Source organism: Centruroides vittatus, unplaced genomic scaffold (genome assembly GCF_030686945.1).
Source record: "Centruroides vittatus isolate TY-2023 unplaced genomic scaffold, ASM3068694v2 contig_216, whole genome shotgun sequence".
Classification (NCBI taxonomy): Eukaryota; Metazoa; Arthropoda; class Arachnida; order Scorpiones; family Buthidae; genus Centruroides; species Centruroides vittatus.
The window spans coordinates 470,542-496,584 of NW_027121347.1; the positions used below are offsets into that span (position 1 = coordinate 470,542).

At 30.2% G+C, this 26,043-nt stretch overlaps 1 protein-coding gene across 4 annotated transcripts in view; it reads right to left on the bottom strand.

Moving 5' to 3' along the window:
* Ypel (Yippee-like) overlaps window positions 1–26,043 on the bottom strand; it is an 85,724-nt gene that overhangs the window by 14,818 nt on the left and 44,863 nt on the right. The window contains exons 1-3 of one of the 4 annotated variants that reach the window (XM_067265239.1): window positions 24,276–24,430; window positions 21,875–21,928; window positions 18,331–18,659 (exon numbers count right to left, since the gene is read on the bottom strand). In XM_067265239.1, the coding sequence (XP_067121340.1) occupies window positions 18,331–18,432 (102 nt within the window). In that variant the 5' untranslated portion in view covers window positions 18,433–18,659; window positions 21,875–21,928; window positions 24,276–24,430. Of the gene's footprint in view, window positions 1–18,330; window positions 18,660–19,826; window positions 20,002–21,874; window positions 21,929–24,275; window positions 24,431–26,043 lie in introns of those variants that run through there. The other 3 variants (XM_067265238.1, XM_067265240.1, XM_067265237.1) reach the window with 3 other exon arrangements.

Sequence of the window (26,043 nt, forward strand, 5' to 3'; positions counted from 1 at the left end):
TAAATTAAAATTTTTGCATTTAAACAAACGACACTCTTGATAGTTTGTTTTGATGATAATTAAATTTGAAATTAAATTGTAGCCTTAACTGATAAACATTATTCTTTATCAATTTAAACAGTTTTTATAATTAAAAACTATTATAGCTTATAAAATATGAGGTTTTTTTTATTTATATATATTTAAATACACCACTCGGAAAAACAATCATACAATTTAAATGAACGTATAAAAAATTAATGTGCAAAACAGATTAAAAATCATTCTCCACACTAAAAATATGCGCTCATTTAATATTTATCAATTGTTATATTTATAATTTGTGTAAATTCTTGTGTTATAAAAAAAATCCAAGTGGTCCTGATTTTTGGATTTTCTAGACATAGATGATAACAATATACTTAAAATATAAAATAAACAATGAAAAGTAAAGAATGAAACTGTATTTAATGCACCATAACTCGGCAATTGTGCAGGAACCGGTGTCGTGTGATGCGTATACCATGGAAACCGAAACAAAGCGGCCGTGCACCAAACTAACTGTACTATGGCCCTCTAAATTCAACACTAGCCAGTTTTCTGGTAATACCAAATTTCTGTAAGCCGGATATTTGGTCCGGTGCTTTATACCAGTGGTCCCCAACCCCCGGGCTGTGGACCAGTACTGGTCCTTGGATCAAATGGTACCGGGCCACCCAAGGAACATTAAATTATTTCAATTTTATTTACTGTGGTGTATTTCTCTCGGGTTTGTGCGACTTTCAATGGAAGAGAGGTTAACTGGGAGCTGAGAGATGTCACGTAAAACCGCACTGATACCATGCATGCGCAAAATACCCTTCCAGCAAGCTGTGGTAAAATTATCAAACGTTGACTGGCCCGTGGCGATAAAAAGGTTGGGGACCGCTGCTTTATACAACTCTTAGATTTAGCAAAAATATGATAATGGTTACAGTAAATACTTTTAATCAATCTTAATTTGTTTTCAGTAAAATAACAATACATAGAAATAAGATCAATTACTTTATATTAACCTAGACGAATTGGATAGGCAGATTAATGAATTTGGCACAAAATCAAGAACGCTAAGCTATGCCAAAATACATGGCATAATGAATCAACTAAGCGCGTAAAGTAGCCCTAGAATATTGGCATCATTCCCGTAACATTAATGAACTATTTACTAGTTTCTGTTATCGTCCAATGGAGGATCTACTTAATTGCCAATAAAGCTTTATAGGACAGTTTGTTGCACAAAAATGTTCTGAATATTTTAAAATTGGAACCAGTTTTTGAAAGGTAAAACAATTCTAAGATGGGTGACAGCGAAGATAATCTCCTTCGACTAAAATCTAAGCGTCAAAAGAAAGTGAAAGGAGAGACACCGATGGAAGCGGCCGAGACATAAAAACTCTTATCGGCATTTTAATTTGTTTTGCAGATAATATTTAGCTTCAAATAAATTTATCGAAGGACTCGAATAAAGAACGGTTTAAATACTATGAACAAAAATTGTATGAAAGATGAATATAAATAATAATTGTAAATAAAAATAAACGGACGAGCAATAGTAAACGAAACATTATACGAACTACCTGTTTAATTATGCAAGCACGACTCCACCCGATTTTGTAAACACAACAGCAAAATTAAAGTCAAATTGAGTGCATGTAAATAAACAAAGTGCCGCAAAGCTAATAGTAAAATAAAATTTGATTTCTGTATAAAAGATAAATGCTTCTAAATTAGCAATTAAATATCTAAAAACAAAATTAATTTGTGTAAGTAAAGATAACAATAATTTAAGCACAAACTGTATGTGAAGTTAAGTATTAATATAAAGAATTGCATTTAAGTTTTTTCTGTAACTCTTTCTGCCCCGCGAGTACTAAAAGGGACCTTTTTTGTGTCATTTCAAGATGGGCCGACCACCGATCGACCCGTCATGTGCTTTTGAAACTGATATGGGTATGTACTGCTTAACGATAGGGATACTTAACCTTAAGTAATATAGTCTACTACTTGTATGTCTATATTCAACACACTGAGATGCAATAAGTGTTTATGTATCTAAACATTGATGAGATATGGGTGTCTATGAGTTTTGGCTTCATTATAATCTTATGGGACTTCCATTGTATACATGGTTGGTGGTTAAGTGATGCAAAACAATTCTGTTCTCAATAATTATATGGCCCGCTAGCGGCCAAGCAGTTCGGTTCCCTGAACACTGGGAGTTCAATCGTGAGTTTGTGTCTTGCCAGGCTGGCCACATGAAGTTTTCCGGGTTTTCTCCATTTCTGTAACACCTGAATAGGGGGCAGTTACCCTTAAAAAGACTTCCCAGAAGGCATTCCCCTAGGCAGATTGCAGAGTGTTGTATTGCGGTAACTCAACAAACAAACTATAACTCAATTTCAGTGTGGCAATTTTAAATTTTTATGCATTTCAATAACTAGTTTTATACAAAGGTTCCGAATTCTGAATCAGTCTTTCCAGTTGCTCTTTATTAATTAAAGAAATTTGTAACAAAAGATCTAGAGTTAGAGTTAGAAGTTAACTAATTACCACTTTACTTTTAGTATGTGAATGCGCTTATTGGTTCACTTCTAACATCCTTGGGTTTAAATACAACTGCTAGAAAACAAAAAGATTTGATAAAATCTTCATCTTTTCACAAATTGCACACCAAATTAGATTTTAATTTAATGTGCACCATTATAAATACTTGCTACGGTAATGAGACAGTATTATTATTTTATAATTTAGTTATATTGCACCTTTCATCACATTAGATCTACGGTCGAAATTCAATTTACTACTATCACTTGTTTTCCTCCAAAACTGGCAGCAAACCAAAGTACGTCAAGTAATGCAAATTATATATGGCAGCGAGATATACACACGAGTTTAAGCATTTGAAAGTCACATAATTTGGCGATAACATCATTTGCAATGCAAAATTGTACATTCGGTAATTCACGGAGTCTCTATTTAATGTTTACGGCAAGAATCAATTCATGGGTATTTGTCAGAGCCTTGCATCAATGGCGCTATTTAGGAAAATGCTTGTAATTCAACTAACTTCCTCTACAGAATAAAATTATAAACCTAATTATTAACTAACATCGAATGTTAATGCTAGAAATACACTACATTAAATTCCAGTTATATTTCAATAAATAATTAATATTTAACTGCTTAGACTGTTCATTTTATTAAAGTGTTAACAGCAATAATATAATATAATGCTGTAATAAATTTCCTGTTAATGTTAATCAAGAAAAGGGTAAGTAACTAAATTCTAACCAAAGGTGAACGTACGTCATTTTGGCAGCTACAATGTTTACTATGCTAAAAATTCTGAAATTACGCAAAACAGTATGCGTTGGGAAGGATATTTTGCATGTTAACAACAAGACGTAATAGTAAGTTGCATTTTATAACAAATACAATTACTAGAAAACTAAAGATTACAGAATTTTGAATCAGATTTTTCTGTAAAATAATGTTTCGGAGCAACACATTCAGATTCAATTTCTCTTATTACAGACACATCCGAATCAAGCGACAGAGAATGAATTATCGACGCAAACTATCCAAGAAATAATATAGAAATTAAAATGGAGTTCAAATCCAGATGTCTTAACAGTGAAACTGTCTCACCGTGCATTCGACCAGCCAATCTATCATTTACAAAAGTAGAAAAAAGGATCTTGCATTAAATGAAAGATTGCTTTTATACGCAAGCAAGTTTTGCATAACAAATGCAATTACTAAATAACCAAACGAAGATCGTTACTTCATCTAAAGGGTCCATTTCGATAAAAAAAATCATTCCGAAATATCCGCAAAATATTATAAAAACAACAATAACCTCGGTTTATTTAAAGTCTCTAAAGGAAAAACAATCGAAGTTACCACACAAGCAATATTTATAGCAGAGTGATTCTTGTTATAACCCAAATGACTATTTATAGTTTTGCTATTGCATCAGTGTTAAAGATCTATTATGAACGGTTAGCTCTCTCTCTCTGACTATCTTCGCAGACGGTCTAAAAATATTTCTAGAAAATTCGGAAATGACTACACTACGGAAAAATCCTCCGTGATTTTCACCTTGGCATCTAAGCTTAAGAATTTGAATATTTTTCATTTTGTTTGTTAACCTATTACACGCGGGCTTTGGATTCACGTCAGAAACTTATTTACTGACGATAATCCAAATTGGAATGGAGAACATCTCTCATTTTTTGGTTTCACAAGGAGGAGGAGAGTAAATTTTAAAAAAATTATAAACAAAGAATAACAATTCATCAACATACGTGATTTAACTTTCTTTTTATTAATTTTAAAAGTAATTTCTTGTTAATAAAATAAATTATTTAATCAACTACTATGTTAGATACTTATCTATTTTACTAATTAGGTTCAAACATTAATTCACAGTTGCAACAATAATAATTCTGTCGCAGATATAGATCACAACACATTCGCAGTTTGGAAAATGACTACAGAAGAGGAAATTTATAAATAACAAGCAATGCCTGGCTGCAATTTTTAATCATATTTTAATTTAAAAATAAGCTTTCTGTATCTGGTTTCAATTTTTGCACATCTAACTCCGTTCGTTCTCGAGATAAACGAAGGACGGACGGTCGGACAGATGAACAACAGTGGAAATGTATAGGTCTGCAATTTGAAAATTGCTTTTTTAACTTCTTAATTGAATAACCAGACATCCAGAACAATAAAGCTGCAAGCACGCCACAACAATGGACCTACATTTGGGTCTGGCATATCTAATTTTGAATTACGAAGCAAAACTTGGTATGTTAAGGATGTGTTGTGTTACCAATATGTTTAGTGGAATAACTTTGTACCACACAATACGTTTGTGTTGTGTGGTACAAAGATCGGATCTTCAATTTTTACACACGGTTTAATCGGGTTACGTTGACCCAGATACCTTATTGTGGGTCTGACTGAACTCACAAGTACGACAAAAATGCCTTTTTAGTATATGACGAACAAGAAACCAAGAGAAAGAAAAAACAGCTTAATTTTAAATAAAAAATGGATTATTTGATCAATTAAGTCTTCAATCCCGATACAGAATCCAAAGTAATGACCTCAAAAGGGAAGTGGAGAAAATTGCCATATGTATTATTAGCAAGTATCGACAAAATTACACAGGCTCAGATATCATGCTAAATTTAGTCATTTTATTAATGTTATATAGATTATTATTGCCTTCCTATTCATTATGCTACACCCTTAATTAACAAACACGCACAATACATTATTCAGAAACTATAACAACAAGTATCAACAGTGAGATGGAGTCACTTGCGATTGATTTCTATGCTTACAATCGTTAGGTGGCAAAAAGTTCAACATGCAATATATATGGAATGGTATTTACAGAATATCTCTGTTTTATAATTTGTATTATGTGTGTCGAGCCAGGGCAAGGCATTTGAATGTCACACCATTTCATTAATTACACATATAATGTACAAAGTGGAGACACAAATGGTACGGTCAACACTTCAGAAACAAAAATGAATCGTCTTGTTACTCAAGGGTTGAGAGTCATTATACAGCGTATTGGTAAACACTCCACTGTAACTCATCAGAACAATTACCTGCATACCAACATCTGTGTTATGTAATTTACGGCAACATTAGTTCTAGTTATTTTAGAATACGCTCTCGTTTGTTGCTGAATCCATCTGTGATTAAAGTATTATCTGGGCATCTTGCTGCTTACGTTGATGGTCTGAAGGGACCAACAAAGTAAGCAGCGCAGTGCTCGGAGTATAGAGAACATTGCATTCTATTGTTACCCTTATCTGAAATTTAGCAATTCTGGCCAGTCTCGAATTTGGCTAGAGGAGAAACGATACGGAAAGAATATCCAGTCATTAAGCATAACCAAATCTAACTGTTTCTTTTACATAGAATGGATATCTAATCTCACACCGATATAGGAATAATACAGCCAATGATAATTAATAAACACTTGCAAACGGCATTATCGAAAATTAATTTACAATATATCTTTTTCATTGTGTGGCTAATCTTATTTACAAACTATACTTAAAATTTTTTATTGATTATTGCTTCCTTCATAATTAGCTAAATAATTGATTATAGTCGCGGTAGACAGTTTTTAACACCCGACTGCACTTTTCGCTTCCAGAAGTTAGGTTTCATTTTGTTTACTGATCTCATCTTTTTTTAAATTTTAATTATTATGAATAATTTGTCAGCATCATTTTTATACTTTCTGTTTTTTTTAACGTCTACCATATGCTAATATATTTCTTTTTTCTACATTATCTACAGATTTGAAACAGCAGGTTTTTGTTCTTTCTCTAAGCTTCTCTTTTAAATATCTAAAATATTTTAAGATACATAAGACAATTAGTTCCTTTACATGTTTTTAAATAAAAAAACCCATCGGTAATGCAAAGTTTACTTAATTTGATTGTTCTTATGCAAGGGTAATAGGCTTTCTGTCACCTAGAGAAAACCAATATGTGTCCCTCGTTCAGAGATTTGGGACGTTGATAAATAGTGAGTCAGTTTGTGCTGCTGCTAGTCCTCATCTCCTTACTTACTTTTAAATAATTAAACACCCTCCATCTTGGTGCTCACCTGTCCTGCTAGTTGCCCTCATCTTAAGTTCCAAAGTCACAACTAGCAGTCTTCCACAGTAATATTAGCTATTGACGCTAGAAACAAGAGTTCTGACTTTTGTGTTTTAACTTCTCTTCCTAAATAAGCTTAATTACGACAAAACCAACTTCATCGGACGGCAATACATGTTACAATATACAACTGAAATGCCCGCACTTGACTAAAGAGTAATTTGTAGACATCTAGAGCAATGGCTTTCAATCCTAAGATGTTGCAAGATTCTGCTACCCGATAATTTACTTGCTCCTAAGTTTTCTCCGGCTCCACTCCCACCCGACGATCATTTCTATTGGTCAAAAACACATGCAAGATCTAAAAAATTCTATTGCAAAAGCCCAGAAAAAAATACTAACAGCAAAGTCTGATTAGGCATAAAAATATCTGATAAGTGAAAACAGTTTCAACACACTGGCAGTTTCAATATGATGGCTGTGTTTAACATGCTTTTAGTTTGCAAATTCCTAATTTTGGTCACTTCCTGGATTCAAATCTCTTTCGACGCAGATATTTGTGCTTTTTGAATTTTAATGGAGAAGGTGATTCAGAGAGTATCTTAAAACCGACAGTTTCTGGTGTTGCTCTTTATTATAATAAATAGTAATTCTAATTCTTGAACTGCAAATTAGAAATACCGTTTGTTTATTATTCTGTCTTTTGTATCAATAGTTGTAGGATGTTTGCATTCCTTTTAGTTTTGTTTGAGAGGTTGTACTGTACAATTATTAAACAACTGTTTGTTAAATGAACAATGTACTGTTATTGCTACTTAGTAAACTAAATGCTTGCATTATGTTCATTATTCATTATGAGAAAGTATTACTTTAGCTAATATAACACAAATTTCTTTAAAGTAATATTAATTCTTTGTTAAAATGTATATTCAAATGTCAAATGCAGTAAGATCTTGCTTTATATGAGACTATTATACTGATTATAGTAAATTTTTTAATATTTTTTTCTCTCTCTGCCTCACGGAGACTAAGAGGGCCTTTTCTGCGCCCTTTGTGGTTTGACTGGGCCCACAATAGAAATGGCAGGTGACAAAAGACGAAACCCGACCACCCACATATAATTCCCTGAGTTATCTGTTAGAATTCTATCCTAGGACCATGGAGAAATAGACTATTGTCTCAACTGCTTTAGCTTTCTGGTTGTCAATAATTAACAGTTAGGTTTTTAGCTTCTAACATTACAAACACAGAGAACTGATAAATGCTACTCTCCGTGGTAAACATCTTTTGCATGTATTTTTCTCACATAGTCTACTAGACACTTTACAATAAAAGTCTGCCCTGTATATTCAGAAACATCAGTCTAAAAATATATGTAAAACATTTCAGTATTTTTCTATTAATCATAAACATTTGAGTAATACGTGTCTACGCAATCAACCAGGACTATTTGAGATTGAAAATGAACAGATACAAAATTTTGTTTTATGCAGCATCTGCCAACACACAATCTCCGTATAAAACAAGACTATACTATGTGAAACGACAGACAATTGCTGTTTAATAAGAAGTAGATTGAATTGTTTTGTAAGAATTTTAATATTGGACAAATCTCGTCCGTTTTAAATGGATATATTCAGTAATAGAGTTCTGGAATTGGTCAGATTTACAGAAGACACTGTAGCCGTAACACAGCACGAAAAATCAATCGGATCTAAAGCTAGATTTCCTCGAGATGGAAAGCCATTACTGTACCAAAGACCGGTGCTTATGTATTGAAAAAAATAAGGAGAATAGCTTTTGCAGTCTATATTTGAAATCTAAGATGAAAAATTTAATTGTACAACCAAAAAGATTTAATCTTACAAAAAAAATACTAGTAGTACAATGCAATAATATAACAATGCAATATTTAGATATCAAGCACAGCAACTAAGATAATGTGGAATTACCTTACTATTATAAATAAATAGCTTTTTGTTATTGAAATGTGCAATATATGATAAAGACTAAACTGCTTGATTCCAATAACCAAAGTATTATTCATTTTCAATCACTAATCAGACAATCTTTGGTTAATACGCTAATTAAACTTGACTCGCACATAGACAACAGACCTATTAAATCCAAAAAATTTCAATTTACACACAAACTGAATGCTACAGAACATAATTAAAAACACATTCAAGTGAATTTAAGCAAAATATGACTCGAACACTTACGAATAAAGTAGTTTAATCTATCACATTTTGTAATAATCAAAAATGAAATATGCAGTAACTTTAATAAGTAACAAATCTCTAAAGAGATTCACAGATATGCAATTAAATCTAACAGCATTAAACTTTCAACTGGAGTCAGATGAACGTTCCGTGTGGTTTGTTGTTTTTGACCCGCTTACTTCCTATCTCATACAATGATGTACTTTTGGCAAATCCCTTCCCCTTTAATGATGTGTACAATAGTTCATGCACTTCTCTGACAACTAGTTTATTCACACAACTAGTATCTAGATTTATAAGAAAAAATTACAGTAAATGATGTGCTTTTTGTGACTTCCTTCCTTAAAATGTACACATATGACTCATCTTCAGGGGAAATGAAGTGTCAAAACATCCTTAAATTGCTTTATAATAAACGACTTACAATTTTTTGGCACTGCTCAGGCAATAAATATTCTAAATAAACAAACAATTTTACTAAAAAATTGCTTCTAGTACCAGCATCAATTATTATATTAAATAATAAATTTTTACAGAAAAAGATTAATTTGGAGCATAATTTAATAGTTCTCTACACAGTTAAAACTTTAATGCTTGATATAATAGACTAACAGCAGATAGCAATGGTCCAGTAATGCCAATTGTCTGCAATATTCGAAAACATTATGATTGACGACAAAACAAACATTTTACGAGATACAATAAGAAGCATGAAAATGCTACACTGGAGAAAATACAAGAGAAGCAAACACTACGTTTCCAACTACAAATTTAAACAATAACTGCCGGCTTTCCGTGCATTAATAGTTTCACTCTGAAATTCTCAAATACTTTATATTTCCACTGCAATAGTCATCTCAAAGCAGTTCAATTTAGTGTATTGTTTACAAAATCTGTTATATTGAGGTTTTAAAATAGAAATTCAGTGGTATACCCTACACATATAATGTGAACTTTATATTAAAGTGACGTTTTTCTTCTATTTACTCAGATCAAACATTTTAATGAAGAAATCCCACTTGAAAGTATGTAGTATTATTTAAAAAGGAAAAAATGATGGCCCGTAAGACGGAGTAAAGATGTGTTTTCGTACTTCAACTAGAGCAAAACAGATCAAACCCACAACTTTGAATTTGTGCCAATTGAATTTACAAGGTATCCGAAAAGTTACTGTAAAGGGAGAAATTTGTAACGACATTACAAATTTCTTCCTTCACAGTAACCTTTCGGCCCCCCACAGCCATTGATATGAAAATATTTGCATTTTTACCAAACAAAGCCAAAATATTTAAGTATCACACAATTAGAAATTTAAATATTTTGAATAGTATGAGTCTTACATTTATAAATATAGAATTAAAATGTATGCATAACATTTATGCATACATTTTAAATGCATAACGACATTTATAATACAAGGATGAATAAAGACATTTATAATACAAGAATAAATTAAATTTTGTTAACTAATGTATGCGTTTCCGATACAGTCGACGGATCAAAAATTTATGTTAATCGATCGCTAACTGAAAATTATCCGAATGAAATGTATTTGAAGTTGGACGTTATTCGAATGCACAATTTTTCAAAGCCTTTCAAGGATATCGACCGAAAAACCCTTTAAATATTTCGATCTACGGAAAATATAACTGCAGTAAAGTATTTTCCCACCACCTAAATTTGTAGCATTTCTATAAATACAGACAGAAGAAATTTTTGTAAAAATTTCAAAAATAGTAAACTATTTCAATAAATCATTAAAGTGTAAACAACGTTAATACAAAAATAATCATTAATCAAAAACAAATATTTTACTGCCGATAAAAGTCTTAAATAAATTTTCAATTTAGAAACGAGACTTTAATCAAATCTTTTTATATATTAACAAATTATCGATCAAAGTTACACGATGTTAATTATAACGCGTGATAATTTCCGAAAGATACGAATCTATCGCAAATTATCAATTACGACTCAATGAAATATGTTAATTATTGATTGTTATACTCGAATTCTCCTTTTAGGAACAAAAGTATGTTATTTTATGTCAAACTAAAGTGAAGATCGTCTTAATTGTCTTTTTGTATAATGATATACGAAAGCAATAAAGACAAACAACGCATATTTACAAGCCAAATTCAAAAATCATGCTTCTGGCATTAATATATTCGTAGTGAATGACATTCGTTTTTGTATTCTAAAAAGACATTAATAAGTAATAAATATCATTAACATATTTAAACATTAGCATATATATGTACTGTACAATATGGAAATTGTTGATTGTGTATAAATGAGTCATTTCGAGAACAATGCATAATTAAATGCTAATGTTTAGTGACAGCAATTAAACATTTCTACGGTTAATTATTTTTACCGTTTTTCAAATTAAATGTAACTTATAATTTCCGATAATTCTTTAAATCCTTGTTTTTAATGAATCGTAATATGTTTCACGACGAACAACTACTTTCATTGCTCTACGATGAAGATTTCTTGAAGCAATCTGCTTTACCGAAGAAATTGCTTTCTTTCACCGGATCGAATGTGTGAATTGTCGCATAACCGACCCATCCTACAATTAAGGAACATCTGGTTTATTTATTATAACGATAAATTTATTTAATTGTTTTATTCGTGCGCGTTTGAATATTCGAAAGAAAGCAAGTTATTTGTTTCACTCGATTTGTTCTATTCGATACGTTATTTGAAGAAATCTCCGTCGTAAAGGATAAAGAGTATTCACATTTTATTGTAACCAAGGGTGTGATCTGAAAATTTGTTTTTCGTCTTTAATTCCAACTGTTTGCCGAATGACTACGTAAAAATACCCGCAGCCTTCAAATGCATCACTACACTTTTTCTTAATTTTATTTATAATTATTTTACCTTGTAGTTTGTATAATTACATTTTCAGGGATATATTTATAGAAGTGACTGTCACTATTGCTAAAACTTAAAAAATAGGAGAGAGAAACAGAATTATTGTTCATCTTGACACAACATAAAGCCAAATAATTATACTAAATATTGATTAAAATCACACTTCAAAATCTAATTTAAAAACGTCAAGCCCTCTTAAATCTATAATTAATTTATTATACAGCCTTATATCCGTATAAAGTACTTTAGAAATAAATTAATCGCAGTTTTAACAGCTTATAAGTAATGTGTTTATATTTGTACACACTTTCCGCCAGTACGAATTTTTGAATTGCATTAATTTAGTAAGTGCCGACAACCGAAATGACCGATAGAGGTGCTTCAGATTTAGACCGAATGTATTAACAAAAATAAAAAATTTAAAATTATTTACATGTTTTGCTACCTACAATTAAATAAGATCTTGCAGCCTTCTAGTTTGAGATGATTACAGTTAAATATTTCAATTTGTACTTAATGTAAGACGTAACTTAAATGACTTATTTTGATGATCGGAGTGAGTTTTTAAAGGAATTGTAAATGCTAATGTTGAGTAAAAATTTAAGTCTGGTCCCACTTGGTAGTTTAACGAGATCTGACATAATGGGGAGTCCCAAGTTAAAATTTATTACAAATCACTACACCTTTTAATACTTATATAATGAATTATAACAAACATATATACTGTATTTACTTGCGTATAAGACTAGGTTTTTATTCATTTTTCACTGCTTCAAAAACCTAGGTCATCCTATATGTGCGAGCGAAGGATTCTTTGCGTTTTCGCAATAATTTTTGTAAACCGTGTATTTGCATTTTTTACCGGGTGCTCACTCTCGTGTTTAAAAACAAAAGTATTTTATCTGAGTCGTTTCAATCGTTCTTGTGTAATGTCAGGAGTAACGACGAATAGCAATAGGAAAAACAAAGCTTTTGAATTGAATTTCAAATTAAAATTTCAAAATCACACGAAAATCTGATATAAGTTTTAATCCATTCCCACGTGAAAACAGATGATTATTTGGAAATCAGAATTCCAGGAAACTCGTAAGTGTAATTGATGGAAAGTGGATTCGACTGTTAAGAATTGGGAAAAAAAGGTTTCCGATTGTCCAGCTTTGTTGTCAATTTTACGAGATTTTTCCTTAAACTTTCCAGTAATTTTTGCGAGACAATGCGTGCATTTGATATTTTATTTGTAATTAAATGAAATAAAATTAGAATTGCATTAATAAATCCAATTTTCTTTATTTTGATCTTTAAAGTCGCACCTCGTCCTATATGCAAGATCGTCTTATATGTGAGTAAATACAATAAATTACCAAGTTAGAAGTTAACTCCACAATTAAATTATTTTTCCGAAATTTAGCATTTTTATTAACATTTTCATTATATTGGGTTGTTCTGAAAGTAATTTCATTCTTTTTCGTGGAAAAAAAATTTTTCTTATAATATATAAATATTTTATTGAATTATATACTAACCATTTTGGTCAAATACCCGTTGCTATCTTTCTGGTCATGATTCCGCAGTCATAAAAGTTTTGATCTTTGCTTACAAAAAACTGATCCAAGTGATTTTTGATGTCCTGATTTGAAGTAAATGTTTTACTGTTTAAAAAATTTTGTAAAAACCAGAACAAGTAATAGCCTGAGAGTGCCAGATTTAGTGAATACGGTGGGTGTGATAGCACATCCCATTCAAGCTGTAACAGTTTCTGACCAGCTACCAAATTTGTGTGAGATTTGGCATTATCATGGTGAAACACTACACCTTTTCTGTTTGATGGTATCACCCAGTTTCTCCATTTGATGGCAATACACTTTCGAATCAATTGTGGAATTGTCTGGTAGAAACTCAAAAAAAAAAAAAAAATTCCCTTAAAATCCCACACTTTAAGAACCTGTGGAACCCATATATAGAGCTTTAAAACAAAACCAAGTCATTTCAAGTGATCATAAATGGTTAAATTCGACAAATTTAATCTGAGAGATTTCTCGTGTTGTTATTTGGCGGTTTGCTCCAATCAATACCTCTATTCTGTCTTCGTTGGCTTCAACTGGCCTTCAAGAACATAGTGCATCTTCAATATTGAAATTTCCAGAACAAATATTTATCTGCACAACACCAGGATGCATATAAAACATACGACTCACCATCCAATTAACCAGTGTAAATAATGTTTAAGTGGCGAACATTTTCGTTACCCCCTTTTGGGTACTTCTTCAAATCTCTTCTTAATTCAAATAGGTTAGCCGTTGACATTCAAATATAAATCTAATGGTATGGATTTCAAATATGGTATGCACACGCATTCTCCATAAGATGTTTAAAAAAAATTGAACATTATATTGAGCTGGAATGCAGAGAACTTCTGCGCATGCATTTGCCTCAAAATATCATTGCACAGAAGTTCTCTGCATTCCAACTCAACATAATGTTGGTTTTTTTTTTTAAACATCTTACGAAGAACGCATGCGCATACCGTATTCGAAATCCATACCATTCGATTTATATTCGAATATAAATCGAATGGTATGGTATAAACGACCAACCTATTTGAATTAAGAAGAGATCTGAAGAAGTGCCCAGAAGGGATAACAAAATGTTCGTCACTTAAACATTATTCACACTGGTTAATTGGTTGGTGAGTCGTACGTTTTGTTGCCAGAATGAAATTTTGTGAACCAGTTTTGGCACTGTAGTTCCGTGAACACATCTTCTCCATACATGGAAATCATGCAATTTTTTTTCTTGCTTGAACAGCATTTTTATTTTTTTGGTAATAAAAAAGCAAAATATGATGCCAAAAATGCTGCTTTCAATTTTCCATATTTGATGGGACACAAAAGAAAAAAACAAACTATTGCACAGAATCAAACAAAATTTTTTACAAATAAGCCTTGAAATGTCAGCTGTCAAAATATACAATGACAATATGGTTTAAAATGAAATTGGCAGGTAAGAATACAACTAATTCCACTGGCGGTAAAAAAATGAAATTACTTTCTGAACAACCAATAAAAGGAGGGGGCCTAGGTACTGGTTATGCCAGTGGCCCTGCTCAATATATGACACATGACTCCCCTCTATCTCCTCACACCCCTTGGTCGTTAACTACCAAACTTTAATAATATCAATGCCCCAGACATAGAACTAAATCTACCCAGTTTTAAAATTGTTGATTTATCCATTCCTGAGATATAATACAAAATAGATGCTGACACACACATGTGCATGTGCACAAAGAATTTTGTAAGGAAGGTTAAAATCTAACCCATCACCATACTTTCCCTATGCTGTATTCTATAACAGATTACAGATTAAAACTAGTATATAGCACCTTTAGAAATATTCCAAGAAACATACAACTGCAGGTAAGGATTTTCCTGAGTCGTTCTATTTTCTTCTGTAGGAACAAGAGGAAATAAAGTGCATTGAATAACACAAGCATCAACTGAGAAAAAGTAAACAACACACAAATATCTGTGCATGTAATTTTAAGTTTTTATATATGCATTTATACAAAACATTTTTTCACATACTACCTTTAAGCAATTTGCAAAATTTACTTTCTAGCAGAAGTATTATTTGTTTGAAAAAAAACCAGAAAAAATTATAAAATTTGTGATTTCTTTGTTTGGAGAATTACTAGTTTCGGCACATAATGACACGGTTGGGAATTTCCTGTAAGAATAAAATGTGGACGGGCCAAACTCGGACTTGATATATAATTTTGAAGATATGCAGATAAAGAAAAATATCAGGAAAATTCTGACTTGAAACAGGAAACAAATATTAAGAGTCAGTGGAAGATAATCAGTTGCAGAATATGAATACCATAATCTAAGTGTGTTATTGAATGAATATGTTGAATGTATATATATAAAATTGAGAAGAAAAAACAGTTTTCTTTCAGAGAAAGCTGCAATTACTCTAAATAAATTTTAATGTTTTGTTAAGGTATTGTCAAATTGTACTTAATTAGGATTAAAAAACACTAAGAAGCATTTATCACAGTTGAAGTTCGACGAATATATGCAATTAGTATACAAACTCACTCGAATTACATCAAACTCTTGCTAAAATTGCAAATTTTTGAGCTATCAATTGTAAAAGATTCCACAATTAAAAAAAAATAGTGAAAAGAAACGGATAAAAATGGCATTTTATAATAAATTTTGATCTGTTATTCATCTAATATATAACAAAGTTATTATAATTATTGTTTGTAACTATGATGAATAATTCAAATATTTGAAAGGTAACATATTAATAACCCACGTTTGATTGTCTTACTTTTTTTAACTAGATAACTTATGGAAAATAAAGACATTCTACTTGAATTATAGTTAACATTAAAAACTAAAATTTACATAATTCTTCAATAAAAATGTAAACAAGAATTACAATGAATAGATTCTACGTTCCTTTTAAGTTCTATTAAGCACAAATATTTTCCTTTCATTACATTTTTTACTGTTATTGGTTCTGATCTAATTTACTTGATCGTATTGCCAATTTTAATTATTTCAACTTCTATACTATTTGAATTTACTCTTGAAACTTCGAGCGGTGTACCTGTACGCAAATACAAATATAACAATAAGTAATCAATGAATTGTTAGCTGGAAATGTCATTGAACTTCCATCATTTTATTCTACAAATATAATTATCTACTGTTTTAAGTAATTGAACTATTTAGGACAAAATATGATTGTTAAGTAATGTTAGGTTAAGGCTTTAATGCAAAATACTATATATATATTCTAATAAATGGCATGCTTTCTAACACTTTTTTCGGCCTACAATTATGCTATTTACTAAAGGGCAACTATTGTATGAATTCTTTTTCTTTGAGAACTGAATGCAATTATTATTCAAGATTGAATATTAATGGAATAAATCTGGTAACACTTTTCACTTTTTTATTTGAACAGCAACATAAAACACTCACACTTTAGTTTAACATAAAGTAAGAGTGATGATGCTGAATAAAATGTACAGTTTTTCAGTTTACAATAAGCCTTAACTTTCTCCGACGGACGGTCCACTTACTATTATGGGACACTATCTATGAGTTTTTTCAACTAGCAGTTGTGCTTTACTATTAGAAGATGGAGTTTAATAAATTGGATTTCAATTTTAATTTCTAATAGTCAAAAAACTTAATTGTTAAATTAGATATATGGTAATTTTACGATACTTTTAAAATAATCATAAAATGATTATTAGCTTTAATAAATTTATAAGTTACAGGGTGTCCGAAAAGTTACTGTGAGGCAGAAAAGATTTAGGTGAAATTTTGCATACAATATTTCAGTTTCTCCTACAGCAAATGCTGGAAGGATCCCCGGAGACCCCAAAATCCAAGGGAGTGAGGTCAGGAGACCTAGCAAGCCAGATATGGGAAATTATGAAATTGGCAAAGAAACTTCTGTGATTGAGAAGTAATGCCGTCTCCTACAAAGAGAAAACGTGGAATGTGCGAGTTACGAAGTTACGGGTCTTATATGCAATGCCCTATATATAATTTTAACATCATTACAAATTTCACGTTGCACAGTAACTTTTGGACAATCTGTAGTTACAGATTAATGCAGCAAACAGCACATGAAAATTATGCTAAATAACAGTTAAAAACTAAAGAAAATTTCTGTTTTTAATTCAACATATTTTGAAAATTATCACCTTAAATTTTAACGAATTTGTTTTAGTTTATCTACCTATTCATGAACAATTAATTTAAAACGAGTATAGATGCATTCTCCAATTAAAAAACGTGTAAAAAAAATTTATAATCTTTAGTTTTTACTTTTTAATATTTGACCTAAGTGTCCATTCCTTTGAAGACGACCCATATCGTTCCACGTGACAACTTTATATATCATAGTCATTCAATACAAATACAATTGCTATTTTTGGATTTGTAGAAGGAAAAAAATGTTCAATGTTATTACAGTTTTAAAAGATTTTTCCTGTTAGTATTTAAAATATTATCATCAAAGCCTTAATATTATTCTCGTTGATCCTACCACTTCAAATATTAATAGAAAAAATGATTTTTAATTTTTTAAAACATAGAAACAGAATTAAGTTACGATTATCCATCAAGTGATAAAAATTATAATAATAAATTGTTTCTTTGAATGTCACTGCATTTTATAGTTTTTAATGTAATAATTTCTTTTCATTCCAATTATAAATATATAATATAGTGTTGTTAAATAAATTTCTTCTTTCTTTAGGATAATTCCAAATCATATAGTATTTAAAACAATAAACAATTGACGAAGTTACAAGTTTTATTTAGCGTCAACACTGCTTTCCGAAGCATTGTAAGCGATTAGACTCCCGTAACCGACAGCTTATTATTTTAAATTCTTACATAACACAGAATTATCCGCAAGAACAAAAGAATAGTTAGAATATTTGCAAAAATTTATATTAAGATTTAATATAACTAAATACCTGAAACAGTCTTGTAATGAAAAATAAAATTTTTATTGTGTTTTTTTTTTTCTCTCACCTTGGAGATAAGTTCATCGTGATTAGCTAAATGGGCACGACAATGAATGCAACTATACGTGCGGTGGCAGTTGGGCAAATAAGCCTGGAAAGTTTTCACCATGGTGGTAAAGGCCTTACATCCAAACTGCCCAATAGCTAAGTATCAGCACATCTGATAATATTCTTAATGTACCACCAATCGATTTCTGTTCGAGCACAAAATAGTCGAAGAAGGAAACTACGATGATCACAACTCCAGATATGTAGGTAGATATCACACTATATTAACTTCACTATCACAATTTTTATTCATAATATCAAACATCAAATATTTTCTTTCTTCTTTCCCTAAAATATTTGAATGAAACTTTGTAAACAAAAAGGTACACTTCAATTAAAATTAACTAAATTAATCATATAACATACAAAACATTAATTAATTAATAATTATAGTTATTTTACATTAAAATAGATTTCAAATTATCAAAATAAAACTCACTGAATAACTTACTCCACACTAAAAAGCACACATTTCTGAAATGCTTTATATTAAAAAGAATTTATCACAAAATATATAATTTTAGTTTTATTTCTGACATATATGTGAACCGTTTCACGACCTACTTTAGATAAATAAAAAGAATTTGATGCCTAACATAATCGTTCCGTAGACGACGTAATTATTAAACAACTTACCTTACAAATTACGCTATTAATAATTTGATATAATCAAAACAAACATTTATATTGATATTTACGCTAATAATACAAAAAATAAAATAGATATTAACTCTAATAATTCAAAAATTTGAAATAATATTTAATAATTTCATTTAAGCATTTGAAGTTTTATAATTTATGCTATATTTATGTGTATTAAATATACCTGCTCTTCTTTTAAAAATAAAAAAAGACTTAAAAGTATAATTTACATTATTCTTATTATAAAATACAGCAATTACGTTCTCCTTTAAAACTGTAAAATAATCATTATCAGCTCTATTCTGCATTGATGTTTTGATGAATCATCAAAATATTGTCTCTCCAGTGATTACAAAAGATTCTCTGACAAAAACCAGTTTGAGGCCAAAGACATTGGATTATTCCGTAGAACAAAGGATGAATGTTTTTCTAAGCAATCACGATAGATAAAGTTCGTTTGTCTTCTTTATTTTTACACGTTATTATCTGCACAGAGCAGAAATTTTATCTAAAGCAAAGTTCTAACGAAATTTGCATCATTTCTGTTGTGCAAAAATTATTTTTATGTCATTTACTTCGATAATTGATCTTTTAAATATTATGCAATCATCAGTTTTCCTTCATAATTTACACAATAAGTGCTTTTAACTTAATTTTGATTACTCAATTTATTTATTTATACGTTACCGAAAACTGCAGTACAAAAATTAGAACATATTTTTCAATTAACGATAAAGTTCAATAGATTGTTTTTAATTGGCAATATTCATGCATAATTTATCAAAGACAAAGGCGAATCTGTCAACTACGTACCGAATAACTCTCCTCTGTGTCTTGCGTAACAGGATCGTAACTTTCTTCGTAATCACCGTCGATGGGAGACTCGCATCATTAATTTGCACGGAGCCTCAAATTTTTTTTATCTGGCAGATGATATTCTTTCATTTCAAAATATTTTTCAAGTTTAAAAACAATTTTAATTCAAAATCTAATAAGAAATAAAGGGTAAAAAGCTTCCGCTACGCCAAATGTTATTCAATTAATGCCATTACAAGCTAATTTTGATTATAAAAAATTTATTACAAATGCATTCACTTATTCATTAAACAAATTTGCTAAAAATAACACAAATTTCTAATTCTTTTCTAGAGTTATTTTCGGAAAAATATCTTTTAAAAATGGAAAAAAAAAAGAAAAAACAATAACGGCTTGACAAACAGTGAATTTGTTTATCCAAGATATTATTGAAGATAAAATATTCAAATGAAAAATTCAGCTGAAATTTTAATACTATATTTTCATCACACAAATCACGCAAATACAATTTCGATGTATTCGTTCTGTGAATAACACATCAAAGTTCTGATTATTCATTTATTTATATTTAATAATTCAAAGTCTATTTAAAAATAATGCACAACTAATGATTATTATTCTATAAAATAGCAAAAATTTATTATAGCAGAAAAATCTACAGTACATAAATAACAAATTTGTTTATTTTCTAGTTTCCTTAACTAATTACTTAATTTTAAAATAATCCAAATGAAAATTATGATACTATTTGACATTTTGTATTCCTAATTGTACTTAAATAAATAAAGAATGCACTGCAATAATAATTATAAGCAATCGCAAAGGCCATTTTGTTTAATATGCAATAAGAAAATATCTCATTTTCTTTAAATTTAAATAATGACACTTTCGACGTCCCAGTATATGAATTACGTTCATTATAATATTCAATGCTTGATAAAAAATAAATAAATAAAAATAACAATATCCTACCATATTTGTATTGCTATATTTTTCAAGTTTTTGCTGAGATTTAAGCTATAAAATGATACAGTTTAAGAAAATGACAATAAACTTTTATCCTCTTTGAAGAATTTAACCTTATAAATAATATAATTAATATGATACACACTTAACTTTTGATGTTATGCAGAAAATCCTGTGTATTAACCAATATTTCACACTTTTTTAAACATCGTACACTTAACTTTTGATGAATAATGACTACGTTAGTAATGTTGTTAGCTTTTACATTAAAAATCAAAATTACATAGGTTAATATATTAAAATTAAACATTGAGAAGAGAAAAAAATTTTAAGGAGTTGTTCTAAAAATACTGTAAAAATAGTTCTGATTAGATAAGACAATAAAGATATTAGCCTGCTGCTCTGGGACTAAATTAAATTAGGTTTAAGACTAGATTAGATCCTCAGAAATTTCTGTGGCTAGTTTTTGGTCTAAATACTTTCGGCCTCATCATATATAGGCCTGGTCAAACCCACGGTGGCACGATAATGGGTCTCTTAATGCCTAAAGAACAAAAAGAAACTGTTTCATATTTTGGTCTTTGTTCTATAAAAGCATTTTGGATAAATCAAAACAACTATTTTATAAAGAAACAATCACACTTATTAACTAAAATGGCCAAGATTTCTTACAATTATTTGCAGAACATAAATAATAATTATATATTTAATTAGCTTTATTAGTAACTAGATATATACGTTAATCTAAGAAAAATTAAAACTAATAACAATGAAATCATTTTTGAAATAAAATGATCAAGTGATTTTCTCCGAATTTAAATCCGTAAAGAATTTTAAAAAATTTAATATTAATTTTTAAAAAATGCCAATTTATATAACAAAATCCATATGTTTAGTATATAAAACTTCAATTTAAAATACTTTATTACTGAATCACGAAATCGAAATCTATACTAGAATTTTTCTCGAAACATCTGCATTTGAATCAGTATAAACTATTTTTACTGGTAGTCATAGTTATTAAGTTTTTTTTCCTTCGATGAAGTATTTGACTGAATATACTAAAGTGATTTACATACCAAAATTTGGCGTTTAAGACTGTTGTGATTGCAATTATGTTCCAATGTTATAAGCTGTTAGAAAAAAACATTATGAGAAAAGCTGTCATGAGACAATAAATTACATTTCAGATACATAAACATGAATAGATTAAATAAATTTAATTTAATTTAAATAAAAGCAATTAATAAAATAATTCCAACAAAACAAAACTTCTATATTTAATATATTATTAGATCGAAAATAAATAAAAATTAAACTTTTCCTTCGGAGCTTCTGTTAAATATTAATTATTATTATTATTTATATAAAGCATTAACTAGAAACTTCCTTAAAAAAAAAGAAGTAAAATATTTTAACTTACTATAATCTGATAATATGTATTTTAACCTTACAACTAGCATTGTTTTCCACACACAATAAAATTGAGGATTTACTTCCTACTTACGATAGGAAAATTACGAAACGGAACCACTAGGATTTGTATTTCATTGTCTGATTGCAGTCCAGAAATATGTAATTTATATTTTTGCCATTAAAATTATATCGCCGTCTATTTCCGAAATTACTTTTCCGATATATCTACTAATGCAGTATTTAGAATCAATTTATAATAATTGAATCATATTTTATCTAGTATTTATATTACAAGCGATTACTCAATATATATATTTAACGCAAGATAAAAATCATAGTTCAAGCTATGACTACTTCATAATACAACACACTTTTATATTTATAATTCTTTTTATAAAATTAAATAACGTTAATTTATCTTTATAGAAGCGCACCATAACGCAAAGTTACCGCAATAATATACTACTGTAATTTACATTTCATCACATTCTAGGCTTATTTGAAAATACTTTAGAGATGTTTTCTTTGCAAGTAAATTCCTAAAATTTTGGTATATTTGCCATTTAATATATATTTTTACATGTTAAATAATTTAAAATTTAATCACTTAGGTTAAATCTATGCTATATATAGGATATATATGATAAATATTAATCAAAACCGAGAATAACAACAAATTACTGAATATATAAATATATATGAGAGCCTTCTAATCTGTTTTTACATATAAAATTACACATTCGGAGTTTTAAAACAAAAGCATTCGAGACTGTAAACAAAGAAAGGTAATCTAAGACTATTAAATTTATCAAATTTTCTAGAAAGAGATTATTATAACAATAAAAAATATCAAGTTTTATAGTAAAAACTTTAAAAAACAGCAGTGGCACGTCATCCTACAGGCAAGAGGGGCAATTTCTCGTAAGTCCCCGACAAGAGGCCTCGAATCAATATATTATAAGAAAATACATCCCGAAATAAATTCCCTGAAAAGAAGTCAAACACCGTACACGGGGTTCCCGCTATAATAAATATATAAGAGATCCTCCTAATCTGTTTTAACATATAAAATTACACAATCCGAGTTTTAAAATGAAAGCATTCGAGATCGTAAACAAAGAAAGGTAATCTAAACTATTAAATTTATCAAATTTTGTAGAAATAGATTATTTTAAGGATAAAAAAATATCAAGTTTTACAGTAAAACAATTTTAATTTTTCGAGGGAATGGCAGCGGCGCGTCATCCTAATTCTGGAAGGCCCCTCGACGGGAGGCCTCGAATCAATACATTATAAGAAAATACGTCCCAAAACAAATTCCCCGAATAGAAGTCAAACACTGTACCCGGGGCCCCAAATTCAAATTCGAAGGGCCCCTGCTAATCTATAACGTGCCACTGGTATAAACAGTATGGTAATTTTAAATATTTACATTGTTTTTAACGTACATTCACGGGTAATTTCGCAATACGTACCGAAGCACGAATGGGGGACAGGCAGGACGAGTTGTAAACACAACAGGAACAAGGGAAGAAAAAAAAAAAAATAATAATAATAAAAATAAAATATAAAAGAAAACAAACCACAACAACGGCAGAAAGGTTAAGAAATTAGCAGAGTAAAGCTTAATTTTATAGATTTTAAGCGCATTACGAGACGATGCAGAATTGACATTTTCAAATTTATCTCCAAAGGCAGCCGATCAGCTGTTTACGGAACGTTGCACGAGACGGCATCGCACGAGATCCTTAAGCCTAACAAAGGATATCAACAAATCTATCCATTTATCGTTATATAAAGCTTAACACGCATTAAACCGATCCGTATAGGCGTTTATAAAGCTCCGATTACGCTTATAAAGTCGATAAACGACGTTATAAGGCCTAGAAAGACATCAACGCAGAAGACAAAGGACGCGTAACTAAGCCTTCATCTTAAGCCTCGGACGTCTTTATTTGAAGCCGAAATAACGAGAAAGACTCGTCGACTTCGACTTTATACGGAATTAGACTTAATCTAAGGCGTTTTACCGACGGGAGCGAGTTTATTTAACGTCTTACTTACTTGCATCGATGCGTCCTTTTTTTGTTTTGACTCGCCTAAGCCTACTCAGCTGGACAACAGACGACGGAAACAACTAAATGATTACGCATGCGTCGTGGTTGCTAGGCTCTTATCCAATCGCCTGTCTCCTTTACCAGGACGATCTTTTCAAGGACATTGGCCTCCTCGCGTACAAACAAAAGAGAATATATATAAATTTTTTTTTTCTTCTTTTAAGCCTTTGGAGACGACGGCTGTTTGATTTTACGTTCGGCAAAATTGTACGAAGCAGATGGCAATTAAATAGTTACGTCCGGTGCGAATTGTTATGACTCGTCTACTGTTGCCAATTTGTAGGGAGGAAGGTCACGCCTGGACGAGGACCTCGGCGGTTGGCGGGATTGCTTTGTCTGGCACTTTGTTCGCAGGAAAGCGACCGTTGACAGCTGGAGGACCACGTGCCCGTGTTATTGCGTGAAGGGTAAATAGAGTATTGGTGAGCGGCTTTCCTTACACACGACGCTTCGATTTTTTTTCCACGTAAAGCCGTCTCCCATCGCAGAGATTCTGCTATTGAAAGATTCGGTTTGTTTTTTTGTTATAAAAAGAGGATTATGAATGTAATAAAATATATCGAATTTATTGTAAAGTGATTTATGCCACTAAAACACTGTATCGAACGTCTTCTTTGTTCCAATAACCCTGCCACAGCAATTAATTTATTATCTGTTTTTGTTTCGTGTAGACCCACATTTTCCTGTTTTGATTCTGCTTCTGTTAAATATGATTCACGACTTCTATGACTAATTAATATTGTTTTTTTAATGCTTTCCTAGATATTCTCTCTCTAAAATTGTTTGAAATGATGTATAAGTTAAGCTGCATATGAGCCATTTAGAAGACGAACCGTTCGCTTTAAAAATATACCAAAATTTATGGGTAATAGAAGGCCCGTGTTGCTACGCAAACATACCGAAAATTTACGAAGACGACTTCAAAAGATAGCTTATTAAAACAATAAAATCGACAATGATTCGATGACTATTAAAAAAAAAAAAAATGCGTAATTAATTTTTCGCTGAATGAAGAAAAAAAATATTTAAAAATCAATTAGAATTTTATTTCTTAAAATTCATTTTATTTAATAGAAAAATAAATTTTTCATGCGAATATATTTTTATTCATTATATCTAATATTTAAATATCGATTAATCATAGCCCCGGCAGAGTTTTGAGAATAAGACTTCTGATTGGCTAATATTTTTATTATAACATTTCATAGACATCGGCATGGAAGTAAAATAAATCTTCCAAATATTATAGGTTTTAAAGTATTCATTATTTTCGGATTTTTCAAAGTGAATTTATTTTTTATTTTTTCGTTTTTTTTCCTGTCGCTCCCGAGAGAAGCTTCAAATTGGTTTTTATGCAATGATATATGATATCACAATCTTTTCCAATTTTTTCTTAAAGCGTCATCGGTAGAATTTCATTGATCTGACTTCATCAACAAAACCCATTTACTATCGATATACAGCGAGCAAAAAGATAATTCTAGATACTGTGATGAATTTCCCACAAAACGAAGCGGTTACTAAGAGAGAAAAAAAGAGGAAATCAGTGTATGTATTTTCCTCCCCTAAAGTATAGACTTTTTATAAAAATTAAATTAAAATTCTTGTATTTTTTTTTTTTAAATTGGTAACTCGGCAATTTGTAGTAATTCTTGGAAATGATTCTCAGGCAGGAAAGTTACACAGCTACTTGTGCACCAGCTGGACCAAGTCAG